Source organism: Nomascus leucogenys, chromosome 22a, assembly GCF_006542625.1.
Source record: "Nomascus leucogenys isolate Asia chromosome 22a, Asia_NLE_v1, whole genome shotgun sequence".
In the NCBI taxonomy this organism is placed as follows: domain Eukaryota; kingdom Metazoa; phylum Chordata; class Mammalia; order Primates; family Hylobatidae; genus Nomascus; species Nomascus leucogenys.
The window spans coordinates 97011163-97029925 of record NC_044402.1 but is presented as its reverse complement, the minus strand read 5'-3'; the positions used below and the strand labels follow the sequence as shown (position 1 = coordinate 97029925).

At 39.6% G+C, this 18763-nt stretch overlaps 1 protein-coding gene across 1 annotated transcript in view; it reads right to left on the bottom strand.

The window, feature by feature from the left end:
• Window positions 1-541: 541 nt before the first annotated feature.
• The window catches only part of LOC100580749 (coiled-coil domain-containing protein 150), a 52839-nt gene continuing 34617 nt past the window's right edge, over window positions 542-18763 (bottom strand). The window contains 12 exon segments of the mRNA XM_012510794.2: window positions 542-781; window positions 784-853; window positions 1145-1264; window positions 2330-2416; window positions 3160-3321; window positions 3417-3485; window positions 3891-4085; window positions 8335-8461; window positions 12704-12873; window positions 13715-13808; window positions 14719-14888; window positions 15760-15888. Coding sequence (XP_012366248.2) covers window positions 738-781; window positions 784-853; window positions 1145-1264; window positions 2330-2416; window positions 3160-3321; window positions 3417-3485; window positions 3891-4085; window positions 8335-8461; window positions 12704-12873; window positions 13715-13808; window positions 14719-14888; window positions 15760-15888 — 1437 coding nt within the window. The 3' untranslated portion in view covers window positions 542-737.

Below are 18763 nucleotides of genomic sequence, written 5' to 3'. Positions count from 1 at the left end.
GCTATGATTACTTGAGTATTAAGTCAGGTCTTATGCCAGCCATTTACGTATGTTAAATCTGGATTACCTAATCCACCACTCAACATCTGAAATAAAAAGACGAAGATGAGCTTATTCCTTAACTATAGTAAGGAAGAGCTATGTGGGTCAGGCATAGTCTCCCTGAGAACACACTGCTGCATTCTATAACTTTTTTAATGACCAAGGAAGCTGTAAATATAATCTCTGAAATGCCTTGAGAATAGAGATATTAGCCTTTTAAAAGATATGCTGGTAATTACCCAACGTAGAAGTGTGTAAGTTTACAAGACAGTAGAGGAGTCTTTACCATTTTTCACACAATTCTATTACCAGGGATTATCTACTGCATGTTAGAGTAGGACATTTCATTGAAACAAAATACATCGTTTAGTAGCAATATCATTTAGAACCTTGCTAGAAGCTTTTTCATAAAATATACTTATTAGAAAAACAGACAAGAATTATGCAACACCATCTCCTATCATACAACAAATTAACATAAATTTATTGGGTGGAAAATGTGAAAAGGGACAAAAAAAGGGGTAGTTTTGTACTGATATAAGAGTTCATAAAGTGATAAACTCAGGTCCAAAATCTTCAGCCCACATCAAAGACTTCATGTTCTTATGACTCCAGAAACAGGCCAGCCCTGGCTGCTGGGGTTTTTGGAATCATGGAGTGTAGCTACACATAAAGAAGCTCCCTTGTCAAGGACATCACTTCCTCTGTACCTCAGAATGATACTTCTTGGGCATGGGCCAAGATTCTGTTTTTTCTCCCATCGATGCAGAAGAGATTGGTTGGACATGACATCATGTTTTACATCTTGGTCCTGTTGCAAAGAAAACACACCTAGCACTGACTGTTCAGAGCTAACTGCAGCAATCTGCACCTGTTTTGCCTCTATACATGTCATGTATTCATGAAGACAAGTGATACTAATCTAAAAAGTTTGTGACAGGTGGAACTTTGTAAGAAAAAGAAATTAATTGGTTTCCTAGCATTAGTCTAAAGAAACTAAAGATTAAAAGAGAGTATCAAGATGATGAGAGAACTTCAGTAATTAGAAATCTGAGAAGCAACAAGTAGAAAATTGCTTAAGACATCCATGTCTTAATCTTACCTTTTCCTGCCACCTGTCTTCCCCAGAAGGCCTCTGCAACCGGTTTTCCGTCAGCTTAAGTTGTACACCATCAAACCTGTGCTTAAACCAGCGATGGGCTTCTTCCAGATTAGCTGTTAGCTGAACATATAAATATCACCATTAAAAGACACAAAGAAAGAGTTACAAGTTTTTTTGTGTATTAGTTGCTGAGATTTTTTACTTAGAAATTAAAAGACCCAAATTCTGACTGCTTGTTCTTCGCAACCTATTTGCACAATATACTTAACATCCTATACATGAGAGTAATTTCTGAGTGAGGGGTTAAAGAATGTGTGCAGACTTCCTGCTTTTCATGCATTTGTTAATGTCTCCTGGATGTGAAGTACTGTAAGAGAGGACCCAGGAGAAAATTAAGAATGAAGGTATAAGATGGCTTTGAAAATGACTCTTAAGAATGTAGCAGTTCATGGGCCAGGTGTGGTGGTTCACACCTGGAATCACAGCACTTTGGGAGGCCAAGGCTGGTAGATCACTTGAGTCCAGGAGTTTGAGACCAGCCTGGCAACATAATGGAACCTCATCTCTACCAAAAATTAGCTGGGCATGGTGCACCACCATGCCCAGCTACTTGGCTACTTAGGAGGCTCAGGTGGGAGGATCGTTTGAGCCTGGGAGGTGGAGGTTGCAGTGAGCCGAGTTTGTGCCATGCACTCCAGCCTGGTGACAGAGTGAGACCCTGTCTCGGAAAAAAAAAACAAAAAAAAAACCAGTATGATTTGAAATACCCCCCAAAAGGCTAATTTAAGTTTAGAATAGAGAAAGCAAATTCACAAATTAGTTAAATTACTTTTTTAGTTATTGATTGATTGAACAAAGAGCATCCACTTTCAGTAGGGTCATGTCAAATAATAATGCATTAAAATCCACACACATGCTGGTCTTTCCTTATATTTAGTAGGGAGATTTGGACTTCAGGTTTAATATTTTAGCATTCTGTTACATATCATCTGTCATCTGGACACAGACTCAATCTAAAAATCGCTTCTTCTCTACAATAGAGACCACACTTAGGAAGTTACTCGTTCTTCCCTGCTGCATTCCTGACAACTATGTTAATGAAGGATTTCACATTGACTTGGGTTGCTTCAGGGTTGTTACGTTGAAGGAAACATCTAATTCTTTATGTCCATGGGTCTGGCTCACCTGTTCTGATTCCACACTGGCTTCTTTCAGCTTATTCTCTGTTGCCTCTTCATATTTCTTCAGGTGTCTGATAGTTTCTTCCAATTCCTGAAAATGTGATACAAAGATTTTTATAAACTTCCAACATACCATAAGAAACCAAATGCTTCACTGTTATAATAAGTGGGCAACTAAATATGAAAATAGGATGGAGTGCCTTCTAACTTCAGGTGCTACCGACATATGAGATAAAAACTGTTATTTTCAGCTTAACCTATAGTCTACATATCTACATATGTGGATATGATTACACATTTTGATTTTTTATTTATGGAGTCTGTTGAGGAAAGTGATTAATATCTCTTTTCAGAACAGGAGAGATACTTCTCATGACAAACCCGACTGAAAGACAAGAGCTCAGTGATCTCTTGAAGTCCCTTTTCAGTGATAAGACGTTATGCTTTTTATTCATTTAGGAATACCTAAGAGTCCTGTAACAGCAACAGGTGTATCTGTGCTAGGAGAAGAAACGAGGTGTACAAAGTTCCTGAAAGGCTATGAAATTCAGTTCAGAAGCCTTACTTAGTAACTGATACTTTGCATATGTAAGCTCTAGATGTTCTTTAAAAATTGACATTACCTTTATTAAACTGAAAATGGAGAACATTTGCCATATTCAAACTACAGCCTTCTTCCTAGATACTATTATTCTAAGGACTTAGCTAAGATAAACAATTTGTAAATGTGTGTTGTCTTCTGTAGACTCTAGAAAGTCTAGGGGCAATACTGCTGGGCTTTGGCACATGTCATTTGCTGACCATCTTTAAGATGAATCTTAGGAAACCTTTTACCTGGCACCGATTCTTTAGCTCCTGCCTTGTTTTCCGCTCTGCTTCTAATTGCAGCTCTTGCTGTTTATTCCACACTGAGGCATCATATTGGCTCTTGGCCAACATCTGCATCTCTTTCTTCAGGTTAGTCATTTCACACACAAATCTCTGGATACTCAAAGACTGGAAGGATACAAAGACAGAGACATTTGGTGAACCCCCTCCAAGTTTGAGATTTTGCATGAAAGGTAAACACAGAGTGTATGGAAATCATCTACCTGTTCATAGTTTTTTTTCTGATATTGATCCTTAATTAGCTCTAGTTGCTTCAATTCTTTTTCTATTTGCTAAAAGTAATTGGAAAATAACATAAAAAGATGATCAGTGGAAAAACTGGCTTGCTCTTTTTGCCTATAGGATGACAGAAAGAATCCAATATGAGACCCAAAGTTACCAGTTCCTGCTGAGCTTTCTTTCCCATCTAGCCCACTGATCCCAAAAGGGCAAAGTCCAGTACAATCAACACGGAAGGGACAGATGGGGAGCCAGAATGTGACACTGGCAGCAAATGAGAAATCAAACATTTACACAGCAGCGTCTCCACTGCAAAAGTCTCCCCAAAGACAACTGGCTATAATTCCCAGAGAATACATGGGGCTGGTAGGGTTCTAAAACCTGTCTTCCCCAGACACCATTGACTGACTACATCCTCACAGGGTATCCAGGAAGTGAGAAAAGGTTTCTCATACAACCTTCATCCTTTCTATATTCTGAGCATTATTCGCCTTAGCTGACAAGTGGAGCTTAATTTGGGTCTTTTGATTCTTTATTTTCTCCTTGTTACTTTCTAGTATTTTTTCTAGCTCTGCAAGTTTCTGTCGCAGCTCTCGGTTGGTCCGGGACACTTCCACTGATCTGAAGTTAGCTTCATCAAGGGCTTTCTTCAGCTTAAAACACAAGGGAGAAAATTGAAACATTTTTACTTTCCATTAAGAGAAGCTTACTTAGTTTTGTCCTTATATTTTGTTATCTTTGGATCTTCTTTTAAAAAGGAGAGTTAGTGAGGCAATAATAATGTCTGATTAAGCAGATTTATGGAGCAATAGACCAAGTGGTTTTCATAATTTTTATCACTAAAGAACAAAATCTTTCTTGGAATAAAGAATGCAAATGTATATTCATCATTTGCATTTTAAGAGCATGACTTTGGAGTCAGGCCTCTGTCAAAGTATCAGCTTCAGCACTTACTAGCTAAATGATCTGGGGCAATTAACTACCTTAAGCCTCAGGTTCATCATCTGAACAGTGTGTGTATAGCCTACTTCACAGAATACAAATAACGATTAAATTAAATAAGATCATATAGAGAAAGAAGTAGAGTCTGGCACACACAATTACTCTGTGATTATCGTGCTATAAGCTCTTCTCTGTCACTTGCAACCTCATGTCTGAAGAAATGAAAATGAATTATATGGCAGTTTATATAAATATCTGTCAGGTATTGACTGCCATGGCATATATTTTTATAATTTTGCTTTTTGTTCTTAAGGATTTTAATAAACTTCTCTCGTGAAAAAAAACTGCATAGTAGTTACTTAAATAATTTTACAGAGTTCACGCCTTCTAATATGCCCTTAAACCATTGCCACTTGAAAACTTTAAGAGGAGGAGGTAGCTGAGAATGGAGAAGACAGGAAGGTGGTATTCTCTACGGATGGTAGCGTTTAACACAGCAAAGAGTGAAGTCAAGGATATCTGTACCTTTTCTCTCTATACTAGTTCCTTCTTTTAGATCCTAACTTTACACTACAGTCTTTTATTACTACCCAACTAACTTCCTGTTAGATATTCCAGTTACCTCAATCACAGCCTTTCTAAAACTGGATAAGCACTAACAACTATCATTTACTTTGTACTGATTATTATGTTCGGGCACTGTGATAATTACTTTACAAATGCTTTCCAATTTAATTCTCAAGACAAACTTGAAAAGTAGTTGTGATGGTTTCCATTTTATGACTGAGGAAACTGAAACTCAGAAATTAAGTCACTTACTTAGTAAATTAACACGTAGCTAATAAGAGGCAGAGCTGGGACTCAGGCAGTGCTCCCTGAGCCCATTGCTGCTGCCAACTTCTCACTGCTGTCACTCTCTCACTGTTCTCCACTGTCACTGATCCTTCTTCAAAGGATTTCATTTTGTAAGTATTCTTTTTTTTCTTTTTTAAGACAGAGTCGTGCTCTATAGCCCAGGCTAGAGTGCAGTGGCATGATCTCAGCTCACTGCAAGCTCCGCCTCCTGGGTTCATGCCACTCTCCTGCCTCAGCCTCCGAGTAGCTGGGATTACAGGCACCCACCACCACCCCCGGCTAATTTTTTGTATTTTTAGTAGAGACAGGGTTTCACTGGTTAGCCAGGATGGTCTCGATCTCCTGACCTCCTGATACCCCTGCCTCAGCCTCCCAAAGTGCTGGGATTACAGGCGTGAGCCACTAAGCTTGGCTGTAAGTATTCTTAACAATGATCTCCAACTAAAGGTACATTTCTACATTTAGCACACCTTTATGTTTCCTAATTCTTCTATAAAAAGCAGAATTTGCTTTTTATAACATTTGTATTTATATAGTGCTTTGCAATTCACAAAATTGTTTTATATACCATTATTTGAGTTTGATTTTGTGAATGGTCTGTCAATTGCAACTACTAAATGTAACAAATTTGGTGAAACACAGACCAGCCATGCCAACCAGGGAATTATTTTAATCCCTCCCTCTCCAGCATACAACATTTAATGTCTGTCTGATAATTTTTTTCTTTTTTTTTGAGATGGAGTCTCACTCTGTCGCCCAGGCTGGAGTGCAGTGGCGCCATCTCGGCTCACTGCAAGCTCTCTGCCTCCCAGGTTCAAGCGATTTTTGTGCCTCAGCCTCCTGAATAGCTGGGATTACGGGCGCCCGCCACCATACCCAGCTAATTTTTGTATTTTTAGTAGAGATGGAGTTTCACCATGTTGGCCAGACTGGCCTCAAACTTCTGATCTCAGGTGATCCACCTGCCTCAGCCTCCCAAAGTGCTGGGATTACAAGCATAAGCCACCTCGCCCAGCCTGTTTGATGATTTTTCTATTAAAATGGGCTGACTTGTTTTCTATTTTCTATTTTTTTTTTTAATTTACTGAACATACATAATTTATTGCACATTTTAAATGTGCACTATCTCATTCACATCTCAGGACAACCCTATGTTTTCTATTTTCAACTGAACTACTTTGCTTGGCCCTAAAAGAAACTACCATCAGAGTGAAGAGGCAACCTACAAAATGGGAGAAAATTTTCACAACCTACTCATCTGACAAAGGGCTAATATCCAGAATCTACAATGAACTCAAACAAATTTACAAGAAAAAACAAACAACCCCATCAAGAAGTGGGCGAAGGACATGAACAGATACTTCTCAAAAGAAGACATTTATGCAGCCAAAAAACACATGAAAAAATGCTCATCATCACTGGCCATCAGAGAAATGCAAATCAAAACCACAATGAGATACCATCTCACACCAGTTAGAATGGCCATCATTAAAAAGTCAGGAAACAACAGGTGCTGGAGAGGATGTGGAGAAATAGGAACACTTTTACACTGTTGGTGGGACTGTAAACTAGTTCAACCATTGTGGAAGTCAGTGTGGCGATTCCTCAGGGATCTAGAACTAGAAATACCATTGGACCCAGCCATCCCATTACTGGGTATATACCCAAAGGACTATAAATCATGCTGCTATAAAGACACATGCACACGTATGTTTATTGCAGCACTATTCACAATAACAAAGACTTGTAACCAACCCAAATGTCCAACAACGATAGACTGGATTAAGAAAATGTGACACATATACACCATGGAATACTATGCAGCCATAAAAAATGATGAGTTCACGTCCTTTGTAGGGACATGGATGAAACTGGAAACCATCATTCTCAGTAAACTATCGCAAGGACAAAAAACCAAACACCGCATGTTCTCACTCATAGGTGGGAATTGAGCAATGAGAACACATGGACACAGGAAGGGGAACATCACACTCCTGGGACTGTTTTGCGGTGGGGGGAGGGGGGAGGGACAGCTTTAGGAAGATATACCTAATGCTAAATGACGAGTTAATGGGTGCAGCACACCAACATGGCACATGGATACATATGTAACAAACCTGCACATTGTGCACATGTACCCTAAAAAAGTATAATAATAAAAAAAATCATCTAACACTCAAAGTAACTGTTATAGTTTTCTCAAGCCTCCATGCCTCCAGTTTCTCTTCATTATCCTCTACTGTCCTCTGCTGTTACATTAACCTTCCTAAACTTATGCTTCTATCATACCACCTCCTGCTCAGAAACCCATAGTGCTCCGTTTCTACCTAAGAGTTCACATCCAACATTTCTATAACTAAGGCCATCCATCAGGTGGTCCCATTTAAGCGAACACTCTTTCTCTAACATTTTCCAAAGTCTGCTCTAATCAAGAGAGGCTACTTTTCATCTGCTCACATCCTGTTCATTTTTGTAAGTAAGCTTGGCCTATGCTGTTTCATAAGGTGTCCAGCCCTGCCATTTCTGCTAGTCTCAATCCTGTACTCTCATTAAGCTTCCCTTCTTCTATCAACCAAATGTCCTAAAATACACTTTCTCTTACTCTGAATTTCTTCAAAGTTGTACACAGCCTCTGCTACCCAAGAAAGTTCTCTGATGTTTTCCCTGTATGTCTCATGTCCGGAGTGGAGATCCTAAACACGGGTCATTTGGCACACACTAGGGCATGGACCATATCTTCTACTGTTTTCTCTGTGTCTCTCAGGAAATGGTAGATGCAGAATAGGTGCCAGTTAAGTGAACTGAGAAGACAGATGATTTCTCTTCTGTCTATCAAATGGCAGTCTCCTTATTCCTCTATCCCTCTTGCTTATCACTCTCTGATGGAAAATCTCCCATCAAGGCACACATTTGTTGGGCAGAGAATTATGTCAGAAACTTTTTTCTTGTGTGTTGCTTTACAGAGAGGTCTTAATTACATCTGGCCTGCTGATCAAAGGGGGACGAGAGGAGTCAAAGAACAACTGTAGCCATTCTCTGAAATCCTTGAGCTGCTTATCGTAAGAGGCATTTACCAAAAGAGAAACTTTTCTCATGACTCTATACCTCAGCCACTTCCCGTTGTGCCACTTTCTTTGCAGTTTCTCTCTCGGTTTGAAACTGCTTTCTTAGAGCTTCTATGTGTTCAACATGGAATTCTGCTTCCACTTTGGACTCTTCAGTCATCCGGTCTCTGTTTTGAAGAAGAGAGGTGATAAGTCACCTTTAGAAATCATTTTAGGAGGTAAGAAAGTTTTGGAGGGGAGTGTGCAACTCTCCAAAAGGTGTGTGATTTATAAACAAGCAGCCTATCAGTAGCCTTGTGAACCTCACTAATTTGGAGCTCATTACAGAAGAAAAAAGAAGTGAATTTACCTGTAGCATTAAAAAACATTAATTCTATATAAAGAGATCCAACCAAACGAGTAAAAAACTCACATCGAAGAAAAATACTGGAGGAAGAAACACTTTAAGAGATATTTGCTTTTGCCTTTTTTCTTGCCTTTGTCTTTTCAAACAAAACTATTATTATAGCAAAGTGATTAAGACTATGGGTTTTGGAGTCAGCCTGCTGCTGCCTGGATGGTAATCTCAGCTCTAGTAAGATGATGTCTTTTTGCCAGCAGCTATTTACTACTTAAGTTTTAACTTGTAATAATATTGTTTCCTTATCTTTAAACTGAGAGCCTTAAATTAGATCAGCATTCCTAACTTGAACTCCTTGGTCAAGACCCATGATTAATCTTCTGAGGATGCTGGAATTCCCTGAAATAATATGCAAAATGTGTGTGTGTGAGGGAGTGTAGCTGAGTCCATAGCTTCTGACTTTTAAAAGGATAAGTGACTCCAAAAAGGACTGAATTGATTTAAACAATTACTAGGCTTATTCCAGCTTTAACATTCTCTGATCTAGCTGATAATGACTTACTGTATGATTACTCGAGTTATTGGTTCTTTCTCAAAGGATAGGAGGAGCCTGCCCTGCCATGAAATCATCTTTATTTTCCCTCTCTTTCCTCCTGACCATCTCTTGCTCTTATTTGTATAATATATCTATGTTCTCCACGTGTCTCTAAAAGCACATCTACTAATGGATTCAGTTTCTCCACCTGGCAGCATTCAGTGGCTTAGTCTATACATGAGACTTGCAGGTGGTAACTGCAACTGTCCCTCCAGTACCCCAGGCAGGAATGTATCAATATACTTTGGTACATCACATCTAAAAAGTTGCTGACACTTGTCCTCAAGGCACAGCATAAAGGGATGGAGATCCTGAAGTTATTGGATATAATTATGGTTATTTCTTATATTCCCACACTCCTCCCCATACCCACCTCAATCTGAAAAATGAGCAAAAAATTCATGGAGATATAGAAAGAGAAAACCATCATTTTTACAGTGCTGTATTTTGATTTTCTTATAACTTTCTAAATTGCCTTTAAATTTATTGTGATTATATCAAAATGATTAAGACGATAAGTTTTGGGGTCAGCCTGCTGCTGCCTGGATCTAATCCCAGCTCTAGTAAGATGATGTCTGACCTTGAGTATCGTACACCACCTTCTCCTGCTTGTTTCCTTATCTTCAAAATGGGAATAATAACAGTAACCACCATCATAGGATAATAGTTTGTACTAAAGGAAATAATGCATGTGAAGCCCTTAGCATATTACCCAACATATCATGAGCATGTAACAAATGTTAGCTACTGTCATCATCATCATCTAGCTCTAAAAATTCAAATTCTAAATTTTAGATTTTTTATTAACTTTAATTTTTAATTTTAAAATTTATCTCAAGTCTCTACCTCTGCCCTGAGCCCCTACATAGCACTTCAACTTCAACTCTTACTTTCTTTTTACTGAGGTAAGAACATTTAACATGAGATCTACCCTCTTAACAAATTTTAAGCATACAATATAGTGTTGTTCATTATAGCCCTATGTTATATAGCAGATCTCTAGAATGTATTCATCTTGCTCTTTTTTCTTCTAAGGAAAATCGCAGACCATCTACCAATCAGCCTCCTTAACAGTCTTCTGAAGACTCACCCAGCTTCTGCTTCCCTCTAGTCCCAAAGCAAGAAATGTCCAACCTCATCTTTAAAGATAACCCTTCCGCTTATACTCTCTCTTGTTTTTCTCCAGTTCGATTGAGTTCTTTCCCATAATCTTTAATCATGGTCCAGTTCCTCCCATTCTAAAAACAGGACAGCAGCAGAATAACTTTTCTTCATGTTATGCTCTTGAGCTGCTATCTGATCTTCTTTGTCTTCACCATTGTCCTCTTTGCCTGCCTTTCCTCATCAATCACTTACTCTTTGTGATCTTCTATATCTACAGAAACTGGCCATCTGGAGGATGATTGGTAGATACCTGTTGCAAAACCAAGTGGCTTCCTCTCTGGTCTCTTTGACTCTGCAGCATCTGACTCACTTGTGTTTGACTCTGGTGATACTACATTCTACCAACTCTTTCCTTACCTCCACTAAATGCTCCTTCTCTGGATCCTTCTGTGGCCTCTGTTCGCCTTCTACCTGAAATGCAGCACATCTCCAAGTTCTGACCTTGGTTCTCTCTCTATACTCTTCCCATGGCAGTCTAACCCACACCAAAGCTTTAGCATTTATCTTTTTATTTTTTTGAGATGGAGTCTCACTCTGTCACCCAGGCTGGAGTGCAGTGGCGTGATCTCGGCTCACTGCAACCTCTGCCTCCCAGGTTCAAGCGATTCTCCTGCCTTAGCCTCCTGAGTAGCTGGGACTACAGGCACACACCACCACACCCAGGTTTGTATTTTTAGTAGAGATGGGGTTTCACCATGTTGGCCAGGATGGTCTCGATCTCCTGACCTCGTGATCCGCCCACCTTGGCCTCCCAAAGTACTGGGATTAGAGATGTGAGCCACCGTGCCTGGCGTTTAGCTTTTACCTTTATGGAGATGAATTCCAACTAGTAGCCTCTTCTTAGAACTAAGCCTGCATTTCTAAGTCTAAATTAAGTAACTGTACCTGAAACCCAACAAGTTCTCCAAAACCTGCTCTGTCTTCCTAACCATGTGCACTGATAAATACAGTTCTGCATATGATTTCAGGAGGTTCAAATATCTCAAAAGAAGGTTGATTCACCTTTGATGAAAATACAAACTATTATCATAAGCAGTGGCATAAGGGTAAATCCTGAAGCAAATGCTGCAAGGAGACCTCTAACTCTCACCTCATCCTTTTCCTGTAAGTGACCTAACCATTTTTTTTTTCCTTTGGTTTTGTTTGTTTGTTTTAAGCAGTAGTGGCAGGAACTACATTTTAAAAATTTTCAGGCTTTGAAACAATTACTAGCCCTTTAAATCATAATTACCTAAACTGACATTGGAGAGTTTTAAATGTTGCTGCCAACGACTACATAAACACAATATGGAACAGTCTTAAGGCAGTAACATTTCAGCTGAATATAAAATTTGCAGAGATCATGTATCTGGAAAATACCATCTCTGCTTTAGCTTGTACCTCTTTCCATGTATCAGCATGCTCACTAATTGAAAATAATAAATATCTAGGCTGAGAACAGTGGTTCATGCCTTTAATCCCAGCACTTTGGGAGGCGGAGGCAGGTGGATTGTTTGAGCCCAGGAGTTTGAGACCAGCCTGGGAAACATGGAGAAACCCTATCTCTTAAAAAAAAAAAAAAATTAGCCAGGTGTGGTGATGCATGCCTGTAGTTCCAGCTACTCAGGAGGCTCAGGTGGGAGAACTGCATGAGCCCAGGAAGTAGAGGCTGCAGTGAGCCATGATCACACCACTGAACTCCAGCCTGGGCAACAGGGTGAGACCCAGTCTCAGATAAATAAATAAATAAAAAGAATAAAGATCTACGTGCACACTGCATTTCCCTTAAGTATAAATTTTCATGGGATGCTATTATCATCTAAATATTTACCTGGGTATAATTTAAGGCAAAACTTTAGTCATTTGACATGAACTGGATAGGTCTGATCTAAGTAATCTCAGGTCAAAACTGAAAACATTTAACGGCTTAACATCTGCTTAGATGGAGTCATTCCACCCAGGCTGATGTTTTTTCTTGTCTAAATCTGCCTTTAAAGGACATATAAGCTATTAATAGAAAAGCCTTCATAGAAACATGCGAATGTCCCTTCTAATAAATATTCTTTAAGTTTTGATTTAACCTTTGAGTAAAGCAGCAGCTAGATAGTGGATAAAGGAAGAGCTGAGAAGGACAGTCAAATGATCATGCTCTAGCCAGCTATTCCCTGCTGGTGCTCAGCTATGCCTGGTTCTTAACATGGCTCTGCTGGAAGTACTAGGGCAAAGTAGGAGAAGAGTTTAACTGATTTATGTGAATGAGCCATTTATGTGAATGTGACTTACTCCTCCAGAGGCGCTTCCCTAATTTTACTGCGACTATAATGCTCTTACTTGAAGGTTTCCAAATTCCGTCGCTCAAGTTCTTTGCTTTCCAGTTGCTCTTGAATGTGATCTAGCTTTGTTTGCAGATGATTATTTGTCTGCAGAGCTTGTTGCAGACTCATAGCAAGTTTCCTGTTGTCTTCTCTAGCTACATCTAGAGCTTTTTGTAGAGCTTCAATCTAAAAGAGAGAAGCATATTTTCAATTCCACTGTAATGGACAGATGCAAGAAGTCCATAACACTGTGTAATCAATCACTCCTCACATTCTATCATCAAGTGCCACTGAAACAATAATTAGTTGGAACCAGAAGCAAAGATTCCAGGTGCCTGGAATGAATATATATACATATATGAATGAGAATTCATTAGAGACATTGCTCAGGAAACACTTAGAAGGCAATGGGAAGGGCATGCTCCACTGGTCACAAGAGAGCTTTGGAAAACAGACCCAGCTTAATTTATCCTAATTTTTAAAATTTTAAACTAAATTCCCCTTCCTGATCCTATGACCTTCTGGTCTCATTCCCTTGAAGAAAAAAACCTGTCCACTGTTCCTTATAGACTGTTACTGAAACAAAACCTCATTTATGAAATATCCGTATTTTATATATGTGCATATACACACGTATGCATGTAAGTACATATATACCTGTGAGCACATGTGTGTGTAGGTGACTCCTTATTAATAGTGGGATCACTCCAGCTGTTTCTGACAGACTGTATTTTCTAAGCCTATTAACTTCTGAAATTTTTTGTGCATTAATAAATGAATAAAAATGTAGACCATATAAGACCATATAAGACAAAGAGATTAATCATTATTGTGGTGCTGGTTTGCCAATAAGTGACTCATTGTAAGATAGGTCAATTTCCCATTTGTAGATATGTCACTGTCCAAAACTCAGACTTGATTGAAAAAAACATTTACCTGATAGTTTCACTTCATTTTCCCCAAAACAGTAATATCCCAATAAAACTAAAAATATCAATGTTATCATTTTTTAAAGCCTGGCCCCAACCTCACTGCTGTGCTGGTCCTCCATGACAAGCATCCTGGCCTGCCACTGGTCCACTTCAGCTTCCAGTTTCTGTATCCACTGTTGATTGAGATCCCTAAAAATAAAAAGCACAAAAAGAGTGACTACAGAAAAGAATCACGTAGGAATGATACCATTTGGGAGTTACAGAACACTTTTCTTCTAAGAAGCTCAAATAGCATCATACTTATATATCACTAGTAAATATCACTAGTAAAAAATATATTGCCTTTACAAAGATTGACTTGCTGTTGAGATTTCTGCATCTACATATAACAGCCACTGATAAATTTATTGTGAATAATATTTTTAATACCATTCCCTTGACCTTTTAAAAATGCAAAGGCAATATACTTTCATACTATGTAAAAAAGATAAACAATATGTAATGTAAAAAAAGAAAAAAGAAAACTCACTTGTTCTCTCATAACATAGAGGGAATATGCCCTATTAAACTCAGACCATTTATTCTTTAACCTAAAAGGAAATTTTATTTAATTTTTGAAACATTCTATGAAGGAACTTACTTATAAAACATGGCTAGAAGCGGTTCTCAGAATGATTCACCTAAAATAATTATTAATCTTGAAACAGGATAGTAATAAATGGATAATTAATTCAAACTAAAGTGTGTACTTAGTTTCAATTATCTTGACAATTACTATTCTGTAGAAGCAAGGAAAGAATTAGGTTTACATGGTGCAGAAAGCAAGGGTAAAACAACAGTACAGCTAATGAATTTCTAGGATATATAGTCTAGAAATTCCTTCACATCACTACACAACAGGGGCATTTTGAATTTTTGGAAATAATATTTATTTCTAATTCTAAATTTTCTCTAACTTAGGAATTCCTTAAACGTATCATTTTACAATTTTTTTTTTTTTTTTAAAGAAGCTACATAAAGTGACTTCATTTATTGACTTGACACTGCTCCTTAGTACAATGCAGCAATACCAATGACAGGAAAAAAAAACCACAGGTACCTTTCTTTCTTGAGGCCTGCAATCTCTGAATCCCTCCGCCCAAGCTCTATTTGTACTTTCTCCAGAGCACCTTGCATCTTAATGTGAGAAGCCAGCACATTCTCCAACATGACTGTGACTTTGCAGTTGTCTTCTTTAGCTTCTGCCAATTGTTGCTGAAAGTTTCCCACCTAACAGAAAATGAAACAACACAAAGACATTTGATCCTTTCTGGTTACTCTTCTGCTTGTGGATCTCATTACTCCCAGGAAAGAGTATGGAAAGCAGACAAGCAGACACAGTAGGATGCTAGCGGGAATAATTAAAGTATATTTTATTTTTAGGTGGTTTCTTAAGTTATTGTTGAGAAAAAGAAAAGCTGACCCCCAGATCCTATGGTAAACTCTGCAGCTTCCCAACTGTGGTCATGTTACAGCATACACATTAACCAGAGAGGCCTGACTCAGCACAACCTGCGTCCAGAGGTGGTGCCAGGCTGGCCTCTCAGCTGTCTTCTGATGGGGTCAGATGAGAATAATACATCTGAAATGCATTAGAATTATCTGAGAAAAAAAGACTGTAAGAGAAAGTGGAAGCTGCTGAAGAATGAGGTAACTCACAGCCCTCCTCAGAGAGACAAAATCTAGCACTTGCTGACAAAGAGAAGTTTGGGATGTGACCTCTATTCCCACTAAGCACACACACACTGTTAAGGAGAAAGCATCACAGAAATCTTCTATCACATTAATAAAACATAACTATAAAGGTTATTATTACCAAGATCAGATGTGTTTCAACAGAAAAAATTAGAACTTTCTCTTTTGAGTATTTAAGACAGAAAGTTAAAAAAAAAAACACTGGGAGTTATATATATATAATGTATTTTTAAGGGAAAAATTTTAAACTATTCTAAAATTATCTTTTCTCTGGAAAAAGAAATCCTCCCCCCGATCCATCCTTATTCTTACTAATGGAAGCAAGAAAGCGAAACATATGGCTCATGAAAGATTTCCTAAGTGCTTCTTCTCAGTGACAGACGGTCAGGAGGGACTGATTCCTTGCCTTCTTGTTTTCCCTGTCCTCCACAGCCTTGAGGTTTTCTTTCAACTTCTGACTCTCCTTCAGGGCCGCATCATGATACTTCACTGTTTGGGACAGCGCCTCTTTACTTCTTTCAAGAATAGATTTCACCTAAGTAGGGAAAAAGAAACAATAAATAACATTACAAATCAGTGATTAGAATAAGACATAGAAATTTAGAAATTTAGAAACCAAATTTTAAATGTTTAAATATATTTATTCACTACTATAAATAAAACCCATCTTTATTAGCTGCTTATTCCTTTAAACAACAAAAATATCTGTATTAATAAACATAGACAAATTTAATACATTAATCTCCATGAAAACACAAGAATAGGGAGAATAAGACTATCTATGAAGCTGAGATGTAAAATGGGAGAGAAATTATTATGAGACTAGCTTCCTTTTGAAAATATTTTAAAAATGCACAAATTAATATTATAAAAGCAAAGATGTATAAATACTAAATAGGTCAAGAAAACAGTGTTACAGCAGAATGAATCCTAATTAGAAGTACAGTATTAGAACCTCATATCCTTGAAAGTTTTGGTAGAGCCACACCATCAGTTCAGATAATCATACTATTTTAAATATTACTCTTTTTAAACTTTTTACTTCATAATTTTAGGCTCACAGGATGTTGCAAAAATAGTGCAGAGTCCGATGTACCCTTCATCCTTTTTTTTTTTTTTTTTTTTTTTTGGAGACTGAATTTCGCTCTGTCATCCAGGCTGGAGTGCAATGGCATGATCTGGGCTCACTGCAACCTCCGCCTCCCGGGATCAAGCGATTCTCCTGCCTCAGCCTCCCAAGTAGCTGGGATTACAGGTGTGCACCATCAACACCAAGCTAATTTTTGTAGTTAGTAGAGAAGGGGTTTCACCATGTTTGTCAGGCTGGTCTCGAACTCCTAACCTCAGGTGATCTGCCCGCCTTGGCCTCCCAAAGTGATGGGATTATAGGCGTGAGCAACCTCGCCCGGTCCCTTCATCCTGCTTCTTTTGCTGACATCTTATATTGCTATAGTTCAACATCAAAACCAGAAAATTGACATGCATACATTATTGTTAACTAGATTAATTTACTACATTTTTGCCATTTTTTTCAACCTTCATTCATCTATGTGTGTATGCATGTGTATATATGCATGCACACAGTTCCATGCAATTTGATCCTATTTACATATTCACATGACTGCCACCACCACAGTCAAGACACAAAACTTCCATCACCAGAAAAGAATTCCCTTGTGCTATCTCTGTATTTGCTCTTCCCTCCAAAAATTCATCCTGTCCTCTGGCAACCACTGATTTGTTCTCTTTTCTTTCCCATACTACACTGATGTACAGTAATTTGTTCTCTATTTCTACAGTTCTGTCAAGAATGTTACTTTAGGCTGGGCGTGGTGGCTCACCCCTGTAATCCCAGCACTTTGGGAGTCCAAGGCAGGTGGATCATGAGGTCAGGAGATGGAGACCATCCTAGCCAACGTGGTGAAACCTCGTCTCTACTAAAAATACAAAAAAAAAAATAAATAAAAATAAAAAATAAATTAGCTGGGCGTGGTGGCGGGTGCCTGTAATCCCAGCCACTTGGGAGGCTGAGGCACGAGAATCGCTTGAACCCAGGAGGCAGAGGTTGCAGTGAGCTGAGCCGAGATCGCGCCACTGTACTCCAGCCTGGTGACACAGCGAGACTCTCTGTCTCAAAAAAAAAAATGTTATTCACTTCCCAGACGGGGCGGCCGGGCAGAGGCGCTCCTCACTTCCCAGACGATGGGGGGCCGGGCAGAGGCGCTCCTCACTTCCCAGACGATGGGTGGCCGGGCAGAGGCGCTCCTCACTTCCCAGACGATGGGTGGCCAGGCAGAGGCGCTCCTCACTTCTTCCCGGACGGGGCGGCCGGGCAGAGGCACTCCTCACTTCTTCCCGGACGGGGCGGCCGGGCAGAGGCGCTCCTCACCTCCCAGACGGGGCGGCAGGGCAGAGGCGCTCCTCACTTCCCAGATGGGGAGGCCGGGCAGAGGGGCGGCCGAGCAGAGACGCTCCCCACCTCCCAGACGGGGCGGCGGCCGGGCAGGGGCTGCAATCCCAGCACCCTGGTAGGCCAAGGCAGGCAGTTGGGAGGCGGAGGCTGCCGCGAGCCAAGACCACGCCACCGCACTCCAGCCCGTGCAACACCGAGCACCGAGTGAGCGTCCGTCTGCAGTCCCAGCACCTCGGGAGGCCGAGGCGGGCAGAGCACTCGGGATCAGGAGCTGGAGAGCAGTGTGGCCAAGATGGCGAAACCGAGAAAAAGCAGGCAGCGGTGGTGGCGCGCGGCGGCAGTCCGAGGCAGTCCATGGTGAGGGGCAGCAGTGAGCCGAGTAGATTGCAGCGTGGCCACAGAGGGAAAAGAAGAAAGAAAGACAGAAAGGAAGGAAGGAAGGAAGGAAGCAAGGAAGGAAGTTAGTTCTATGTCTAAAACTAATTATGTGATGGCTAGGATAATGGTTTCAATCTATATTAGTCTTTTTTCTATTTGTGACGAACCTTATTTCCTTGTTACTCGTATCTTCAAGCATTATCTTTCTGGATTAATACTTCATTCTTGTATAAATTTAAAACTTCCTTAAGATTTCATTTGTGGTCTTCACTTACCGAGTCCCGTTTAAGAAAATTTGGTGATTCATCATTTATTAAAGGTCTTGATTCTAGTTTGCCTTCCAGTCTTCCCTCCGTGGTTTTAATAGCATTCAAAAGAGTCTTTAGAGAGATCCTAGAGTCTTCAATATCCTGAGATGTTTTCCTACAAGGCAGGTTAGGTGCAAAGCTCACATGGCGTGTAGCGTTTGGAATAACACTAGGCAAACCAACTGATGATGTTCTTTCCTTTATACAGTTTACATGGCGCCTAGAGATTTCGGGGGATTTTGAAGATGTAGGCCTCTCTGGAGATTTCCTTTTTCTTAGAGGCATCATCAGTTATTAATAAAAACAATAAA